This window comes from Pinus tabuliformis, chromosome 6, assembly GCF_031772625.1.
Source record: "Pinus tabuliformis cultivar Carrire ecotype Pingquan chromosome 6, CPIR1, whole genome shotgun sequence".
NCBI lineage: Eukaryota > Viridiplantae > Streptophyta > Pinopsida > Pinales > Pinaceae > Pinus > Pinus tabuliformis.
Window position 1 is genome coordinate 1,270,239,784 of NC_142292.1, and position 18,953 is coordinate 1,270,258,736.

General features: G+C 39.7%; 1 protein-coding gene across 1 annotated transcript in view; it reads right to left on the minus strand.

Moving 5' to 3' along the window:
• SCD1 (stomatal cytokinesis defective / SCD1 protein (SCD1)) overlaps window positions 1–18,689 on the minus strand; it is a 470,752-nt gene extending 452,063 nt beyond the window's left edge. The window contains exons 1-2 of the mRNA XM_089426037.1: window positions 18,178–18,689; window positions 17,972–18,065 (exon numbers count right to left, since the gene is read on the minus strand). Coding sequence (XP_089282163.1) covers window positions 17,972–18,065; window positions 18,178–18,363 — 280 coding nt within the window. The 5' untranslated portion in view covers window positions 18,364–18,689. The remainder of the gene's footprint in view (window positions 1–17,971; window positions 18,066–18,177) is intronic.
• Between the last annotated feature and the right edge of the window lie 264 nt (window positions 18,690–18,953).

Below are 18,953 nucleotides of genomic sequence, written 5' to 3' on the forward strand. Positions count from 1 at the left end.
CTGTAACCCAAAATAAATGCGATTTTTCATATTTAAAAAAAAAATTAACTGTTAGCTGAGTGTTGGGGACTCCAAAGTGTTTTCTAAATTAGTTAAATGCTATTTGGGGTCCATTCCCCTTTCCTAGTATTGATATGCTATTCAAATTTCATGGTAATGTTAAATTCTTAAAGTAAAAGTGACATTCTCCTTAATCTTCATTTTCATCCTTTTACTTAAATTTTTAACATTACCCTGAAATGACTCAAGATGTTTGAGAGTGATTCCGGCTTCATTGGATTTCATATGGAGAAAGTAGAATTTTAGATTTCATTCAAAATCCAGCAGACTTATCAGTTTTTCAGGATTTTAGGATTGGAGGATTGCAATGTTTCCATTGAATTTTGTCATGTATTAGGGTATGGAACTCGTATTTAATCAAAAGCACCAATCCCTCTATGTACCTTGATGTTAGTGACATTGGTTGTTGAACTCCTCTGGGATTCTCTCCCAAACCAGGAGCTTCTGAAAATGTCGCTCCCGCTCCCAAGTAACACTGAGCAAAATGATGTTGGCAGCTCTAGCAGTAGCCAGTAGTACTGGTCACAGACTTTTGTTGTAGAGGCCATTTATAGCCTCCTTGGTTATGTGTTTTTGTTTTGATCTCTATATCATCATCGTGTATGTATTGGACAGTGCATTGGGTGCCATTTTGATATAATGGATATATTCATGAGCCTACTTTGATCATCTGTTGTCTTCTATCTATATTCTAATGCTGTGTGTTTGGAAACATGAATGAAAATCTTTAAAATTATGTGTTTTTATAAAAAATAAACATTTAATGTATTTTTTACAACGACCGAGTCACTGAAATCGAGCCGGCCGAGTCGATACCGAGTCGGAGTCGGAGTCGGAGTCTACCCTCGGCCGAGTCGAAGTCTGAGTCAGAGTTTTAAAACATTGCTCCACATAGACCTCCTCTTTGATTGAACCATTTAAGAATGCAGTCTTGACATCCATCTGATGTAGGTTCCATCCTTGCAAAGCAACAAGGGCTATGATCGAGAGGATGGTGGTATATCAGGCAACGGGTGCAAATATCTCGTCATAGTCTATACCTTCCTTCTGGGAGAAGCCATGAGCGACAAAACGAGCCTTATACTTTTCCGCACTTCCATCAACTGCATGCTTTATCTTGTAAATCCATTTTGAAGTGACAACTGCTTTGTCCTGGGGTCGGGGACCACATCCCAAACATCGTTTTTCATAATGGACTCATATTCCGCGGTCATAGCATCCTTCCATACTTGATGCTTGACGGCATCTGTGAATGACGAAGGCTCATTTTGGATGATCGTGCTCATGATGGTCAACTATCCCTGATACCTGTTCGGCTTCTTACTTTCACGGAAGGTTCCTCGGGGTGCAATGTGTCCTTCAACATCATCAAGTGTCCCCCTAAGCCATGAAGGCCTCTTCCTAGAAGAGGAAGGCTCTTGCAGAGGAGGATGAATAGAATCCATAGGTTCTTCCACATCGGGCATCATCTCATCTTCTTTTTTCTTCGATTCCCCGATGTCAGCTTCTTTAGATCCCCTTAAAGTAGGAAGATTGTCTACCTTGCTAAGAGCCATATCTTCGTCAAAGGTGACATCATGACTAATCTCGACTTCCATTTGACCAACTACATAGATTCTATAGCCCTTAGTATTTTCGTTATAGCCCACGAAGATTCCTTTCTTTCCAGATGCACCCAACTTATTCTTTTTTTCTTTAGGCACATGAAAATATACAGGGCTTCCAAAAATTCTAAAATGAGATACGTCAGGTTTCTTACCGGTGAACATTTCTTCGGGAGTCTTGGAACCCAATGCTTGATGAGGGCATTGGTTTTGTACATATACGGCAATATTTGCAGCTTCGGCCCATAGAAACTTCGGAAGTCTTTGATCATGGAGCATAGCACGGATAGCTTCCACAATTGTACGATTCTTCCTTTCCGCCACACCATTTTGTTCAAGAGTGTATGGTGTAGTAGTCTCCCTCTTAATGCCAGCCTCTTTGCAAAAGTCATGAAACTCATTGGATTCATATTCAGTCCCATTATCAGTCCTTAAGATCTTGATCTTCTTTTCGGTTTGATTCTCGATCAAGGCTTTGAAGTGCCGAAACCAGGAGAACACTTCATCCTTCTTTTTCAAGAAGTATATCCAAGTCTTGCGAGAATAATCATCTGTAAAAGTGAGGTAATATAAATATCCTCCCAAGGAGTTCACAGGCATCATACCAGATATGTCTGAGTGAACCAACTGCAATATATCGAAGGTCTTGCTTTGGCTTGAGGGGAATGGTACCCTTTTGAGCTTCCCTTCGACACATCCTGGACATACACCTTCTTGCTCTAATCTGAACTTGGGCATCCCGGTCACCATTTTCCTTACATCGAGTAGAGCTTTATAATGAAGGTGAGCAAACCTCCAATGCCATAGTTCGGACTGAAGAGATGTGTCACAAGACATGACACCCAGTGGACTCTCACCGACCTGATATAATGAATCAACTCGAAACCCAAGAGTAAAAGCATCTTTAAAGTTCTTTTTCCATACACGTACCTTGCCATCGCTGAAGACCACCTTGTAGCCTTTCTCCTCCATTGCGAAATGGACGCCAGGTTATTTTTGAGATCAAGTACATATATTACATCTTGTAAGTGGATGGTATTACCCTGATTCAATTGAAGAGTGACATTTCCTACGCCTTTCACGGGATATTTTGAATTATCTCCAAGAACAATTTCCAGATTGGTTTCCTTCTCTATCAGATTATAGAGAGCTCCTTTGTAACCAGTGAAGTGCCTTGAGGCACCACTATCAATAAGCCAATTTCCCAGCGAGTCCGGGGGAGCAGTAGTAGATAGAGCTGCAAGTAGATAATATTCATCTTGCTTATTGATAACAGTGTTAGATTCATACCTAGAATTTCTTACCTTCTTAAATGGTTGTCCTCTTCCTTGATTTCCGACACTTCTTTTACCTCTACCATTTGACCTGCCATTCCTTTGATTGCCTTGAGAGGGATTTTGATCATCGTCCCGGTGTGAGTCCCTTTTATCAGGGCACTCCCTTTCATAGTGACCCGTTTTATTGCAATTACAACATCGTCCTTTTCTTCCACCCCTTGCTCCAGCCTTTCCTTTGAATTTAGCCCCGGAATTGTTTCTTCTTTTAGTATGAGAAGAAAAGGCAGAGGGATGACCTTTAAATATGGGCATTTCTTGCTCTTCCATCCTCGTTTCTTCTTGAATGCATCTGGCCATTAATTCCTAAAATCCAGGAATTACGCTATTGTTGAGAAGAGTAATCCTGAATATATACCATTCATATGGCAGTGCTCCAAGAGTTGTGAGTGTCATTTCCCTGTCAGGAATTACTTCCCCAATAGATAGGAGATCGTTCTTGATCTCGGTGATCCTTAAGAAATATGCTTGCATACTCTCATCTTTGCCCTTCTTAATTACCTTCAACTTATTTCTAAGAAACAAGACTTGATTTGCATCATTAACTTTAAATAAACTCACCAGCCTATCGTAGATTTCCTTGGAGGTGTTTAGCTCGGAAACATAGGCCACCAAGCGCTTGTCGATAAAGTCCCGGATGATCTTCTTTGCTTTGACTTCTCCCTTGGTCCATTTGTTCCTAGCAGCAGCGGATGCATTTGATGGAGGCTCAACAATCCCGCCTCTCACATGGTCCAACACTTCCTGCTCTTCTAATGTTAGATCGAGAGACATCTTCCATCTGTGATAGTTAGACTTCTCACGGAGTTTGTCTTCAGCAGGGAAGTGTGTTGAGGACCCCATGATTTCCTTTTAAGATAGCCTTGCCAACCTTCTCTTCGGTGATTGCTCTTGCTCTTGCTCTTACTTGGGCTTTGTCTTCACCTCAGCTCTGATACCATGTTAAACTATGGTATGTTCTATGCTTATAGCAGTTTACTTATTTTTCTTCTTATTAGCCACAGATTAGCAATCACATATACATTAAGTAAAGTGCAGATAGAACATTAAATGATCAATAGAAAACAAGCCAAGACAAGAGACACAAGATGTGGCGGCTAGCTAGGAACAAACCCCAATGCGGGGAAACCCTTTGATCAAATCTTCTTTTATCTTCAATAGTTCCGCAGAGAGAAATAGTACAAAATCTGAATTCTGTAATTTTATATCAGCAGCAGCAAACCCTAGATCAGCAAAGTCAAACTTAGTCAAACTAGCTGAAATTGACCTCTAAAATACTTGGTCAATTTCCGGTCAACTTGTCCTCGAACAGCCTGAAGAAATAGCCCTTGAACAGCCCCAAAAGTTCAGTCAATTTGCAGATTTCTGAAGTCAACTTGCAGCCCTAAACTAGGGCAGTCAACACCGGTCAAACCAGAGGTCATATCACCTCGATTTTTGTGCCAAAAATTGCGGCCTGCCTAGGAGAGGCAACCACACCCAATCCACACTTCTGGAAGGTCAACGCTTGGTCAACGTTGGTCAAAGAGATGACCTGCTGCCCTAGCGTCCTTCTTTCGGCGCCTTCCTTGCCCTAGGACGTTTTCCTTTCAGCCACACGTGTGAGAGAGAGAAGCTCCTTTTATGCGTAAAAGAGAAAGAGAGAAGATGAGTGAATTGAATTGTCCAAATGAGGAGAATGCTCCTTGTATTTATATGCAAACGTTGAGGTTGAATAGACATGACTGTTGGGCTTCTAAGCCTACATAAGTTTGCTGGCCGACCTTGACAATTTGTCCATAATCAAAATAAATTTATATCTCCATAAATACTTATCGGAATCGAATGATCTTTAGATCAATCCTACACCTCTCGATGAGAGGAATCTAGGAAAAATATCAGAAGCCATAAATAAGGTGATCCACATGGAGTTTGGCCCTAGTTGCCAATTTTAAAAATGGGTAGGATGTGTGTTAGGGCATCGGCAGGAGAAGGTGAACCACTCATCCTTCTCATATGCCATAGGAGAAGGTGAACCACTCATCCTATGCATATGACAATCATAGGGGAAGGTGAACCACTCACCCTACATACATGTGTCCGCAATCGTAGGGGAAGGTGAACCACTCACCCTACATACATGTGTCCACAATCGTAGGGGAAGGTGAACCACTCACCCTACACACATCTCAACCATCATGGGGTATCACGGGTGAAGGTGAACCACTCACCTTGTATCTAACGCACCACTAGGGGAAGGTGAACCACTCACCTTGTATCTAGCGCACCACTAGGGGAAGGTGAACCACTCACCCTATGGTCACTCATAGCTCTAAGAAGTACCTCAAGCCCCCAAGAGCTCCCAGAGCTCAGTGTCCAACTCATATGGGACCGTCATAGGAGGGTCTTTCCACGACTCCAATTCTCTCTTGGAAGGTTAAGAATTTGATCTTCCCCAAAGGCTTCGTGAGAATGTCTGCGAATTGCTCATATGTCCTGATGTGTTGGAGGCTTACTGCTCCCCGTTGTACCATATCCCAAATAAAGTGGTACCTGATATCAATGTGCTTGGAGCGAACGTGGAACAAGGGATTCTCTGATAGGCGAATCCCACTCTGGTTGTCGCAAAAGATCACAGTGGTACCTAGCACGTGTTCAAATAGCTCACTGAAGAGCTTCCTCAACCAAACAGCTTCACAACAAGCCTTACTCGCAGCCTATGTTGCACGATACTTCTAGGAACCTGACGTTTCGAGACATACCCGTACCCGAAACTCGACCAAAACTTGACCATTATGTAATAATCTATGAGAGTTAATATAGACTTGGTTTTCCTTCTAAATTGTCATTTATGGATCTTATTCCCTTTTTTCTTGCAAGATAATGTGTTATTCACTTATTTACAAATTTCTTTTTAAATATATAATCATATAAGGCATTTCAACCAACGTTTCCATTTTTGGGAGGTGACGTTCTAAACGTTTCGCATTTCACGCAACTTAGCCCGCAGTAATGTATTCGATCTCCCTAGCAGTTGGATCAATGGGATCCATCGGACCTTCCACATTAGGCAACGAGTCATAAGTCGAAGGTTCATCCTGCTTCCTTGCATCATCATCATTGTCCTTCCTGGGGATAGGAAGATCTCGGACTTTCCTAAGGGAAGAATCTTCATCAAAAGTGACACCATGACTTATTTCCATTTCTCTTTGACCAAGCACATAGATTTTATATGCCTTCGAAGTTTCACTGTAGCCCACAAATATTCCTTTCTTCCCATATGCATCTAGCTTGTTTCTTTTCTCTTTCGACACATGAAAATATACGAGACAACCAAAAATCTAAAATGAGAAACATCAAGTTTCTTACTGGTGAAAAATTCTTCGGGAGTCTTGAAGTCCAACGCTTGATGTGCGGATCTATTTTGAACATACACAGCAGTGTTGGCAGCGTCTCCCCATATAAACTTTGGTAGACCTTGGGCATGAAGCATGGCACGGGTGGCTCCAATGATAAATCGATTCTTCCTTTCCGCAACACCATTTTGTTCAGGAGTATATGGAGTAGTGGTCTCCCTCTTGATGCCAATTTCTCTACAATAGTCATTGAATTCATTTGACTCATATTCAGTCCCATTATCAATCCTCAATATTTTGATCTTCTTCCCTGTTTGATTCTCGACCAAGGCTTTGAAAGAGCGGAACCATTTGAACACTCTGTCCTTCTTCTTTAAGCAATAGATCCATGTTTTGCGAGAGAAGTCATCCACAAAAATTGCATAGTACAAATATCCACCCAAAGGTGTCACGGGTGACATACCTGATAGATCAGAATGGACAAATTGAATAATATCGGTAGTTTGACTTTGACTTGAGGGGAATGGTCCCCTAGTATGTTTTCCGGCTGCACAACCCTGACACACTCCTTCATGACCTAAGTTGAATTCGAGCATAACTGTGACCATCTTCTTTACATCAAGTAAGGCTTTGTAATGAAGGTGAGCAAATCTTTGATGCCATAATTCGGATTGAAGAGAAGTATCGCAAGTCATTGCTCCCGACAGACTTCCTCCAACCTGATCCTTCAACCTTGAATCCAATAGTGAATGCATCTCTTCGGTTCCTTTGCCAAACACGAACCCTCCCATCAATGAATGTCACCTTGAAACCTTTATCTTACATTGCAGAAATAGAGATCAGGTTCTTTTTCAGATTAGCTACATATAACACATCTTGTAAATGAAGGGTTTGACCTTGATTTAAGTGAAGAGTAACAATCCCAATTCCTTTCACAAAAGTGGCATTATCCCCAAGTATAATCTCCATATTTGTCTTCTTTTCAATCAAGTTTGAGAGAGCCTCTTTGTACCTAGTGAAGTGCCTTGAGGCACCACTATCAATCAAACCAATGATCCAATGTATCCAGTGGACAAGCGGTGGTGAGGTCAGAAATAAGATAAAATTCTTTTTGCTTTTCTACAACATTAACTACTTCATACTTGGAGTTTCTTGACTTCTTGGGAGGACGACCAATTCCATTTCGAGCTGCGAGAGCATTCCTCTTTCCTTTGTTGTTGAACCTGTTGTTCATTTGATTGCCATCGCCCTTGTAGTTGTTGTTATGGTTGTCATCATCTCTTGGAGTATCCTTCTTGTGAGGACACTCTCTATCAAAATGTCCAAACCTGTTGCAATTGAAGCATCTTCCTTTTCTTCCTTCTTTGAATCCCAGCTTGAACCCTTGACCTTGTCTTCTTGGACCAACATTGTTCTTCCTCTTAGCATGAGCGAAGAAGGCGGTAAGATTGTTTCGATTTGAGGGCCCGTCTCTTTCCATCATCCTTATTTCTTCTTGAGTGCATCTAGCCAATGATTCATCAAATCCCGGAATCTTGTCCCTGTCACCAATGACTTCTCCAATAAATAGGAGATCATTCTTGATTTCGATAATCCTCATGAAGTAGGATTGAATGGATTCTCCTCTATTCATCTTGATGTCTTTCAACTTGTTGTTGAGAAAGAGAACTTGATTTGCATTATTTACTTTAAACATCCCAACCAGCTTGTCATACATCTCCTTAGATGTTTCCAAATCAGAAATATAGGCAACCAAAGGCTTGTGAATAGAGTCAACAATAATTTTCTTAGCTTTAACCTCACCTTTCTTGTACTTTGTTTGTGCAGTTGCGGATGCATTTGAAGGAGGCTCCACTACTATTCCTTTGACATAGTCCATGGCATCATTTTCTTCCAAAGCCAAATCTAGAGATATCTTCCATGCATGATAGTCGGATTTATCCTTAAGCTTGTCCTCAGATTTGAAGTAGGGTGTAGTCATCCTTGGGACTAGTTCCAAGTTCTTGTCCAACAACTCTGCTTAGTGATTGTTTTTCCTCACTCTCGCTTGGGCTTTGTCTTCACCTGAGCTCTGATACCATGTTAATTTTAGATAACAATGGTATATTCAATTTACTTCAATGTTCCTTATCAGCCCAATGACAAATTCCAATTATTTCCAGTAAAAATCACATTGACAGTAAATGCAGATAGAACATAAAAACATGTGTAGAAGACAAGCCAAGACAAGAGGACACAAGATTTGGCGGATGCCAAGGAAAAACCCCAATGTGGGGAAAACCCTTTGATCAAATCTTCTTATTATTATTCAATAGTTCAACAGAGAGAGAAAGTACATAGATCAAATTTACTTGCCCAATACACAATCAAAACAACCCTGACAAAATTAGCAATCAACTGCTACCCTAACCAGAAAGTCAACGTTGGTCAAAACTTCCTTCAAGCAGCTCGATCAACGGCTGTTCAATTCAGCCTCCAAGAAGGGTCAAAGTTAACCAAAAATAGTCCAAAAAACTTAGTCAACCCTGGTCAAACTTCAGTCAGCCCTACGGTCAATGCAGGTCAAACAGCGTCAATTTCCTCGATTTTTGTGCCAAAGAACGCGACCTCAAGAAATCATAAAATTGCCTAGAAAAACGCAATCAAAGATGGTCAAACGATCCCTGGTCAATGCTAATCTATTCTCTAAAATTTCGGCCTACACTTGATTTTGAAATTTTCATCCTTCTATGCCACACATGGGAGAGAGAGAGAGGTTGCCCAAGTTGTACGAACCAATCAAGAGAAGAGAGAGAAGAATGATGTGTGTGAATGACGTCCAAATGAGGAGAGAGGTCACTCTTATTTATACAATTCATTGAGGGTGAGGAGACACATCCATTGGGCTTCTTGAGCCTACATTTGACTGAGGCCAACCTTGACAATTTGTGCATGAGAGAGAATTCAAAATTCCACTTCTGCTTGTCCGAATGAGATGATTTTTATATCAAAATTGGACCTCTCGAAAAGAGGAATCCAATGCAACAATCATCTTCATCATATAAGTTGTCCCAAGGTGGAATTTGGCCCTAGTTGCCAATTTTAACACCAATTCTTCACAAGGTAGTAATGTAGTTATTGTTATTTGTTAATACCAAAGCATCAGCAACAATATTTTCCTGTCTAGGAACAATTTTGATTTCAAAAGCATCAAAGATCTCCATGGAATCCTATACTACATTTTTGTATTTCTTTAACCTTTCATGCTATGTAGCATATGCCTATTTTACTTTTAATACAGTGAAATAAAAATCCCTAATTACTTTTAAGCATTTTATTTCCATATCTCAAGCCAATTCCAACCCTAGACTTAAGGCTTTATATTCAGCAATGTTATTAGTGCAATCAAACTCAAATCTATATGAAAATGTCCTTATAAAGCCTTTAAGAGCAGTAAAAATGATTTTGACTTTGCCTCCTATTCTAGACTAGGCATCAAAATACATAGACCAAACCCCTTTAGAGTCACTATCTTGGCTTTCTTCCCTTTTTAGCACTAATGAGTTTGCAATGACACACAAGTTGCCAAATTCCTCATTAACACACAGTTCATTCAAAGGATCATTGGGATCTTCAACTTGTTATCTCATCATTGCCTCCCTATGAAGTGTGACGTAAGTACTATTGCAAGTTGGGATGGTTACAAACAATAATGCATTTGAATATTGCCCCCCAAACTCGCAGCCCACTTTCTGAAATAATAACATTCCACCAGCATTTGTTATATCTATGACTACCACATCCATTAATACAAAGATGTCTAGATATGCAACTAGACTGAACTTCAAACCCTTGATAAAACCACACAACTTGATTTCTTGTGAATCCAGATTGCTTACATTTCTATATGGTCTTATAGTCAGCATGCCTAATTAGTTCATGATTTTCAATGACATTGCATTGGTTGAAACCCCAAAATATAACATACAGTTATGAAGAAGAAGGCCATTTACTACAAAGGTTGTATCCATGCTCACTATTTGTAATATTCTTAATAATCAAGCAACCACTTAGCATGCAATTGCTCAACCGCAAACACAATGTAATGTGTAATTTAGTAAAGAATGATAATTCTATATTTAATTGATTGAGATTTCGCAGCTGTCACAGTAGACCATGTGCTTTCGAATTGTAAGATTGCATTGTGGATATTAAAGTTCTAATGTTTTAAATTTTGATTGCCTATTGGACCAAAGTGTTGAAAAATCTATAGGGCAAAAGTTAGCATGATTTCTCTATCTATGCTAACTGCTTATGATATATTTTTGCTTTTTCTTACTTATTACCTTCTTTTATTACTATGTTCATTCTTATCATCAAACAACTATCAAAACAAGAAAAACAATAGTGCACGAGAACACAGGATATACGCTGTAAGCCAGGGCAAAAACCTCTCCACTTGAGAGGAAAACCCGTAAATCTCTTCTCTTCTTATAGATTCTTCAATTGACGAATTCCAAGACCTCTAGACCAAGACCAATACCCTTCCAACACCAATTCTGACCTCTCTGGATGATGTGTGTCCTTTGTCCAAGCCAAACCAAGTCATATATCTTCCAGCAGCACAACTTCGACCCTAGCTTCAAAATTTCGACCTCAACTACAGGTCTGAAATTTTTGGCCCCCTGCAACTGCTACTGCATTCACACGTGTGAGCAAAATTTAGCCTTCCAAGGCCTCCCAGCAACTTTGCTTAACTTGCTTCCTTGTCTAGCGTTAATAGGTGACCTATTAAGCCCTTCTTCCAACAACATTGATCCTCTTATAGTAGATAGAGAATTTCAACCTTGAAGAAACAACCCTAGCCTTCCTTCTTCGCACATGTGAGAGAGAACTCCTTTTCTTCATCCTCCTTCATTGGCCTTCTTGTGCTTCTCCTTTGCTTCAATGAGTGAGAAGCGAATGTGTCCCAAGGAGGTTGAGTTCCCTCCTTTACATAGGCTTCTTAAGGTGGCATGGCTCCTAAAAATAAGCCGACTTCTTAGCTGCCACGCCGACTTGGTCTTGAAGGGTATTTTGACACTTATAAATACAAAAATAATTCTTTTACAAGTTACAATGTGCCCGAAGGAAGGGGTCTTCAACTTATGACAACAACTCTTTTGACTTCTTGACCTAGGACAAACCCTAGAAGCACTCAATGGGTGCTTAACCTCTAAAATAAAAGACCTTGAGCATGAAGCCCATGCTCAAAAATAACAATAATATTTTTTCTTTGATTTTACAAAATACAAGAATAAAAAGTACATTTCATATTTATGAAGACCGAATCTAGTTGCACATTTTTCAACAGTCCCTCTTAACTAGGGAGGTATTCATAATAGTACATGGACATTCGCAATCTGAAGAGATCTCAAAAGAAGAGTCGGATTGGTAACCCATGTGTTTAGCATCATAACAACTAGAATTGTCACATAGCAAGGCCTTGACTAACAGCTCTATCTCTCCACAAGATCATAGCATAATGTTGGCGAGACCAATGATTTATAGACACCATCATCATTGTCTCTCAAGACACATACTCCACCCAGGTGTTCAAAAAGTATGTCCTTCCAGGACTATTCTTATCTTAGATAGTCAGTTCTCAAAGAATATCGGTCCTTGACTACTCTTATCTTAGATGCCCTATATCATCCTCAAAGAGTATCAGATGCCAAATGCTTACCCAATCCTCCATTCTTTCTTCCCAAGTGAAGACAAGAATGATGTGCCTATCCCTCCCTCTCAAATAGGGAGGATATATCAACCAGACCAAGCTTGTCTCTCAAACACACAAGCTTCTTATTAGGAAGAGATTTTGTCAACATATCAGCGACATGTTCATCAGTGGAGCTATATTGTCATTGCAATATACCATCTTGTACTAGCTTCTGAATGTAATGGTATTGGGTCTCCAAACAACCTTATACAGTTGGTGTTATCACAATGTATCATTGTAGGGTCCATTGGTCCTTCAAACAAGTCGACAGCAGCTTCCTTAACCAGATAGCTTCTCTACTTACTTCACAGGCTGCAATGTATTCAGCCTCAACACTATTTAAAGCAATTGATTCTTGCTTTCATCTCATCCATGTGACCATGGAGGATCCCAAACTGAAACATCCTCCTGTAGTGCTTCTTCCATCCTGGTCATTGCCTCCCCAGTCGGAATCTGTATATCCAATCAAGTGGACATCATTCCTCCTATCATATTTCAAGCAGTAGCGGATTGTTCCTAGTAGATATCTCAGAATGTGCTTGGCTGCTATCCAATGATCATCCTTTGGCTCCACTTGGAACTGACTAAGAACATTCACTGCAAAACATGTCTATTCGAGTATTCACCAAGTACATCAATGAGCCAACCAATTGTTTATACCTGGTCGGATCCACTAGGCTCGATCCAAAACTCCTTAGCCTTAGCCTTTTCAAGTTTGTGATCATGGGGGTTGTCATAGGTTTGCAATCCATCATGTCAAACCTCTTCAGCATCTCGATCACATACTTTCCTTAACCTAGATAAATCTCATCAAGTCCCTACCAAACTTCCAGTCCCAAATAGTAGTGCATCAGCCCAAGGTCCTTCATATCGAATTTTGTTGCTAGTTGCTTCTTACATTCTTGGATTCGACCTTCTACACATGTCAAGAGAAGATCATCCACATATAGAATAATGATTATGAGCTCATTCTTCACAACCTTGATATAGAGATTCGAATCAACAAAACTCGTTGTGAAGCCCAATCTTTGAAGGCATGGATCCATCCTTGCATACTATGCACTTGGTGATTGCTTAAAGCCATATAATGCCTTCTTCAACCTGCAAACTTAAGTCTCTCTATCTTTGACTTCAAATCCCAAGGGTTGCTCTATATAGACTTCTTCATCAATTGTGCCATTCAGGATTGCAGTCTTGACATCCATTTGATGAACGTTCCATCCCATCGATGCTGCCAAAAAGACCAGTGAGCATATAGTTGTATACTTTGTTGTTGTAGCAAATGTCTCTTCATAATCGATGACTTCTTGTTGAGAGAAGCCCCTAGCCACAAATCTTGCCTTATATTTATCAATACTTCCATCTGTCGCATATTTAATCTTGTAAAGCCATTTGGAAGTCACCACAGATTTGTCTTCAGGCCTACGTACGATCTCCCAAACCTCGTTCTTCATTATCGATTGATACTCTTCATTCATGGCATCCTTCCACCCTTGATGATTGATAGCTTCTTCAAAGGTGGATGGCTCTGCTTCTATTAACTTTGTCATATATGTTGCATATCCTGAATATCTTTTGGGCTTCTTACTTTCCCTGAATGTGCCTTTAGTTGCTCCATGTCCCTCTGCATCTAATAGAGTAGATTTCAACCAGTTAGGTCTCTTTCTAGTCTCAGGGATGACCATAGGTTGTATGGGTTCACTAGGACCTTCATCTTCATGATTTGATTCTTCTTCCTCCCTAGTACCTTCCTCTTCAAATACTGGAAGTTCTTCATCATCAGAGTCCATAAGGAGATTCTTTGATTTCTTGAATGCAATACTTTCATCAAATATCACATCTCGACCAACTTCTATCGATGTCCTTCTTTTATGTAGATCCTACAGGCCTTAGAAGAGTTACTGTAGCCATCAAATGTTCCCTTCAAGCCTGAACGATCCAACTTCTTTCTCTTGTCCTTTGGTATATGAATATAGACAGGACACCCAAAAATTCGGAGATGATCTACACTTGGTTTCTTCCCAGTGAAAGCTTCTTCGAGAGTCATGTTATCTAGTGACCTGTGGGGACTTCGATTTTGTATGTATACAATTGTCTTAGTAGCTTCACCCCACAGAAATTTTGGCAAATCTTGATCATGTAACATGGCTTTTACACTTTCTTCAATGGATCGATTCTTTCATTTTGCAACTCCATTTTGTTCGGGATTATATGGGACTATCAGCTCCCTCTTAATCCCAAACTCCTTACAGAAGGCTATCATTTCCTTTGATGTGTATTCTCCTCCATTATCATACCTTAAAATATTGATTCTCCTTTCTGTAAGGTTTTCTACTTCAGCTTTGAATTCTTGAAATTTGATGAATACTTCATCCTTGGATTTCATTAAATAAACCCAAGTTTTCCTTGAATGGCCATTAATGAGTGTTACATATTATAGATAGCCACCAAGAGACTTTGGAGTCATATGACCACAGATATCAGAATGAATGAGATCCAAAATTTCTTTTGACCTTGAAGCACTGCTTCCAAATGGTCTCTTGGTGTTTTTACCCAATGCACATCCCTTGCATACTCCTTCATGGTCTTCTTTTAGTTTGAGGATGCCATTCACTATTGAATTTAGGGTCGGTAAGATTTTGTAGTGAAGATGACCAAATTTTCTATGCCAAAATTAACAAGGGCTAACTTCACTGTGAACCAAAGTTTGAGTGAGGGGAGTTAACAATCTGTAAAGTCTTCCTTCACGGATCCCGATCAACCTTGCATCTTCTATGCTTGAATTTTTACCCCATACTACAACCTTTCCATCTATGAAAGTAATTTTGTCTCCCTTATCTTCTAGACATTAAATGGAAAGAAGATTCTTATGCAAACCTGGAACAAATAGGATATCGTTGAGATGAATATTTCCTCCATTCTCCAGCTCTAGCAAGGTAGATCCAATTCCTCTTACAGCGTAGCTCTTGTTGTCACCAAGCTCAACGGAGTAAGAGGACTTTCCTCTTGACAATGTTTTTAGTTGCTTGTGTTGCCCAGTCATATCTATAGATGATCCACTGTCGATTACCCAAATATTCTCATCTTGAAAGGTGCCAGTGAGTGCTGAGAATAGTCCTTCGTCCTTTGTAGATGTCTTGGTCACTTCCTTCTTAAGCGAAAATAAGAGATCCCATACTTCTTTGATGCCCTTCTTGAGATGATTTGCTACCTTCGTACACTTCTTTAGGAACTTCTTCAATGTAGTAGAGATCTTCATTATGCCCTTAGCCAACCTTAGCTTTGATACCATGTTGAGAAATCTATAGGGCAGAAGTTAGGATGATTTCTCTATCTATGATAATTGTTTGTGATATCTTTTTACTTTTTCTCACTTATTAGCTTCTTCTTTTATTATTATGTTCATTCTTATCATCAAACAACAATAGTGCACAAGAACACAGGATATAGGCTGCAAGCCAGGGCCAAAACCTCTCCACTTGAGAGGAAAACCCGTAAATCTCTTCTCTTCTTATAGATTCTTCAATTGACGAATTCCAAGACCTCTAGACCAAGACCAATACCCTTCCAAGACCAAGTCTGACCTCTCTGGATGATGTGCTTCCTTTGTCCAAGTCAAACCTAGTCAAATCTCTTCCAGCAGCACAACTTCAACCCCCAGCTTCAAAATTTCAGCCTCTACTGCAAGTCTGAAATTTTCGGCCCCTTGCAACTGCTACTGCATCCACACGTGTGAGTGAAATTTAGCCTTCCAAGGCCTCCCAGCAACTTCACTTGCCTTGCTTCCTTGTCTAGGGCTAGTAGGTGACCTATTAGGCCCTTCTTCCAGCAACTTTGATCCTCTTCCAGCAGATAGAGAATTTTGAACTTGAAGCAACAACCCTAGCCTTCCTTCTTCGCACATGTGAGAGAGAATTAGCCCATAAACTTCTTTTCTTCATCCTCCTTCTTCTTCGCTAGCCTTCTTGTGCTTCTCCTTTGCTTGAATGAGTGAGAAGTGAATGTGTCCCAAGGAGGTCAAGTTCCCTCCTTTATATATGCTTCTTAAGGTGGGCGTGGCTCCTCAAAATTGGCCGACTTCTTAGCTGCCAGGCCGACTTGATCTTGAAGGGTATTTTGACACTTTTAAATACAAAAATAATTCTTTTTGCAAGTTACAATGTGACCGAAGGGGTCTTCAACTTATGACAATGACTCTTTTGACATCTTGACCTAGGACAAACCCTAGAAGCACTCAATGGGTGCTTGACCTCTAAAACAAAAGAGCCCATGCTCAAAAAAAACAATAATAATTTTTCTTTCATTTTACAAAATACAAGAATCAAAAGTACATTTCATATTTATGAAGACCAAACCTAGTTACACATTTTTCAACACAAAGTTGTTTACATATTATGTGCTGGTAATAGCAAAGCCATATATATCCCTAACTTTACAAACATTATTTAATCTAATTTCTCTCTATGGATCCATTGGTTGTCATTGAGGATAAGTTGGTGGTAAGTTGAAGGTCATGGAAGAGGAGGTATACGAGAATCTCCTATATTAACCAAGATGGAGGATTCGTCTACAAATGATGGTGAATTGGTTATTACTCTGATGATCTAGGGATAGCTGTTTGTAGAGGTTGTGCATCCATGGTTTAAAACAAGTATGACAATAAACATGGCCCTGACTATTCAAATTGATTTACTAAGAAGAATATTCTTGAAATAAAGACTATCCCCAACTTCTGTCTGAATCCAAAATCCAGTTGCAAATTATGATTTTTGGCAGTAGAATCAAAATGCTGCCCCTTAAGAGCTAACCTAACCTAAGCTCATTAAGGCAGTGCATTAAACAAGCATTCATCAACATTCCAAACATATAGAACAGTTACCACATGCGACACACAAATCTAGACTGCAAACCGACACCCCTTCGTTAACTGTAAATGCCATCTATAACACTCGTCTCTCACACTAGTAGATTCTAAGAGCCATCTGTTATATACAATAATTTACATATTAGTACCAAAATTCAGAAAATAAAAGACAAATTAAAGTCATTTCATCTTCCATCTATTTCACGTCCAAGCTATCCAAATGTTCAATCTGACTTTATCCTTTATCTTGTCTCGCAACTTGCTTTATCATTTAACCATGCACGATCTGACTTCGTGGTTTGTCTTCCTTCTCGCAAATTATCCTTGCAGTCCTCCCTGTTATCCCACAACCTAACCTTGCAAACCTGTCATCAGATCTGCGACCTAGCCTTGTAATATCTACAAAACTAACTTTGTGGTCCTGCCAAGATTGTTATTTTCTGCAACTTAGCCTAACCTGACACGTTCTGCAACTATTTTTCCCACATCCGCTCCGCCTTGCGGACACTAATTCACCCACAAAACGCTTCTACTAATTATGTTAGAGACAGCGACATGAACTGCCCAATCAACATGAACTATGCCACCTGAAAGTATGTATTCCGATCAAGTTTCAACTCAAATGCCTAGGCCTTCATCTTACATTCTGCTAAATGCTGCGTCGCAATGCCAATTTGCAATCATTACGAAGCCATTAAAGTGGCTCGACAATTAGTAACTGAACAAGTATTGCTAGATTCCAACACCTGCCCTTTTTAATTGGAAAAATATATTTAAAAATACCATTTTCAGAGCTGTCTCAGATCAATTCAACTTCTTTCTGAAGTAAGCTATATAATAATTTAGCAATTCAGTTGCCAGCTTCTTACAATGTACAAAATATAATGCAATCAGCAAAATTTTAGTTTAACAGAGTCACTTTGCACGTTTAATTTGATTTATCGATTTATGAATAGTTGAATTTAGTGCAATTAAATCAGCCTTAATACCCTTTTTTTAATTATGGTTAATGATATGAGTTAAACAGTTCTAAGCACCTGTCAATACTATCGGATAACTGTGGGGATGGCTGGATTTATCGCTGGCGCTGAAGCCTGAGGAATAGAACGCCACTCCTGCTGGCATCACGCACTGCATTGAAAGAAAAAAAACGTATAAACCAAATTAAACTCTGCCAAAGAAAGAACTCGAAACGAAATCGATTTAATAAATGAGAAAGGCAATGAAAGAGAATGAATTGTACAGTTGAAAGCTGAGGAGGAGGAGGCGGACAATCAGAGTCCTTGGAAGAAGGGAACTGGTCCAAAACAGAAGGCATGTACATGGCATGTGTCCCTTGGAAACCCTTGGCGCCGTCCAGAGATCGAAGCTCGGGGCCCAGCCCGCATACAACGAAATACTCGAAAATTCTACTTTGCCGCTCACCCATTTTTCCTGCAAATGCTAAAGCTGAGAATATAAGTTTTGTCTCTTTACTGTCCACGGCTTGATGGAAAGGAAGAACAGCTGCTTCTTTCCGGATCTGATCCGTGTCCCCTGTTTGCACTGCACCGTGCTCTGGTCACATTTTACTCAGCAATTTGCCGGAAATTTTGAATGGTCTTAACCTTTTTATTGCGATAAAAATCCATCTTTACAGAGAGCAACCAAGATGAGTGCAAAGCGCACAATGATTCTTGTTGGCATAGGATGGTCATGAGGGAGCTTCGGGTTTTCTTAAGCTCCTCGGAGCTTCGGGTGTTCTTAACTCCTCACCCCGTATACTTTCCAAGCCGGGAAAGAGGATTTCAAACAAACAAAAGCACCCATGAATGTTTTTAATGGTTGACTAGGTGTGATATATTTTTCTAAGCCAAAAATAAAATGCATAGAATAACTATAGTAATCCTTTTATATATTTTTCTATATATTTTGTAAAAAATATTTTTATATCATTAGCATATTAACTTTGCTTTCACATAAATGGTTGAAAAAAAACTAAACGCTACTAAATCAAAAAAAAATTACTAACATTCACTT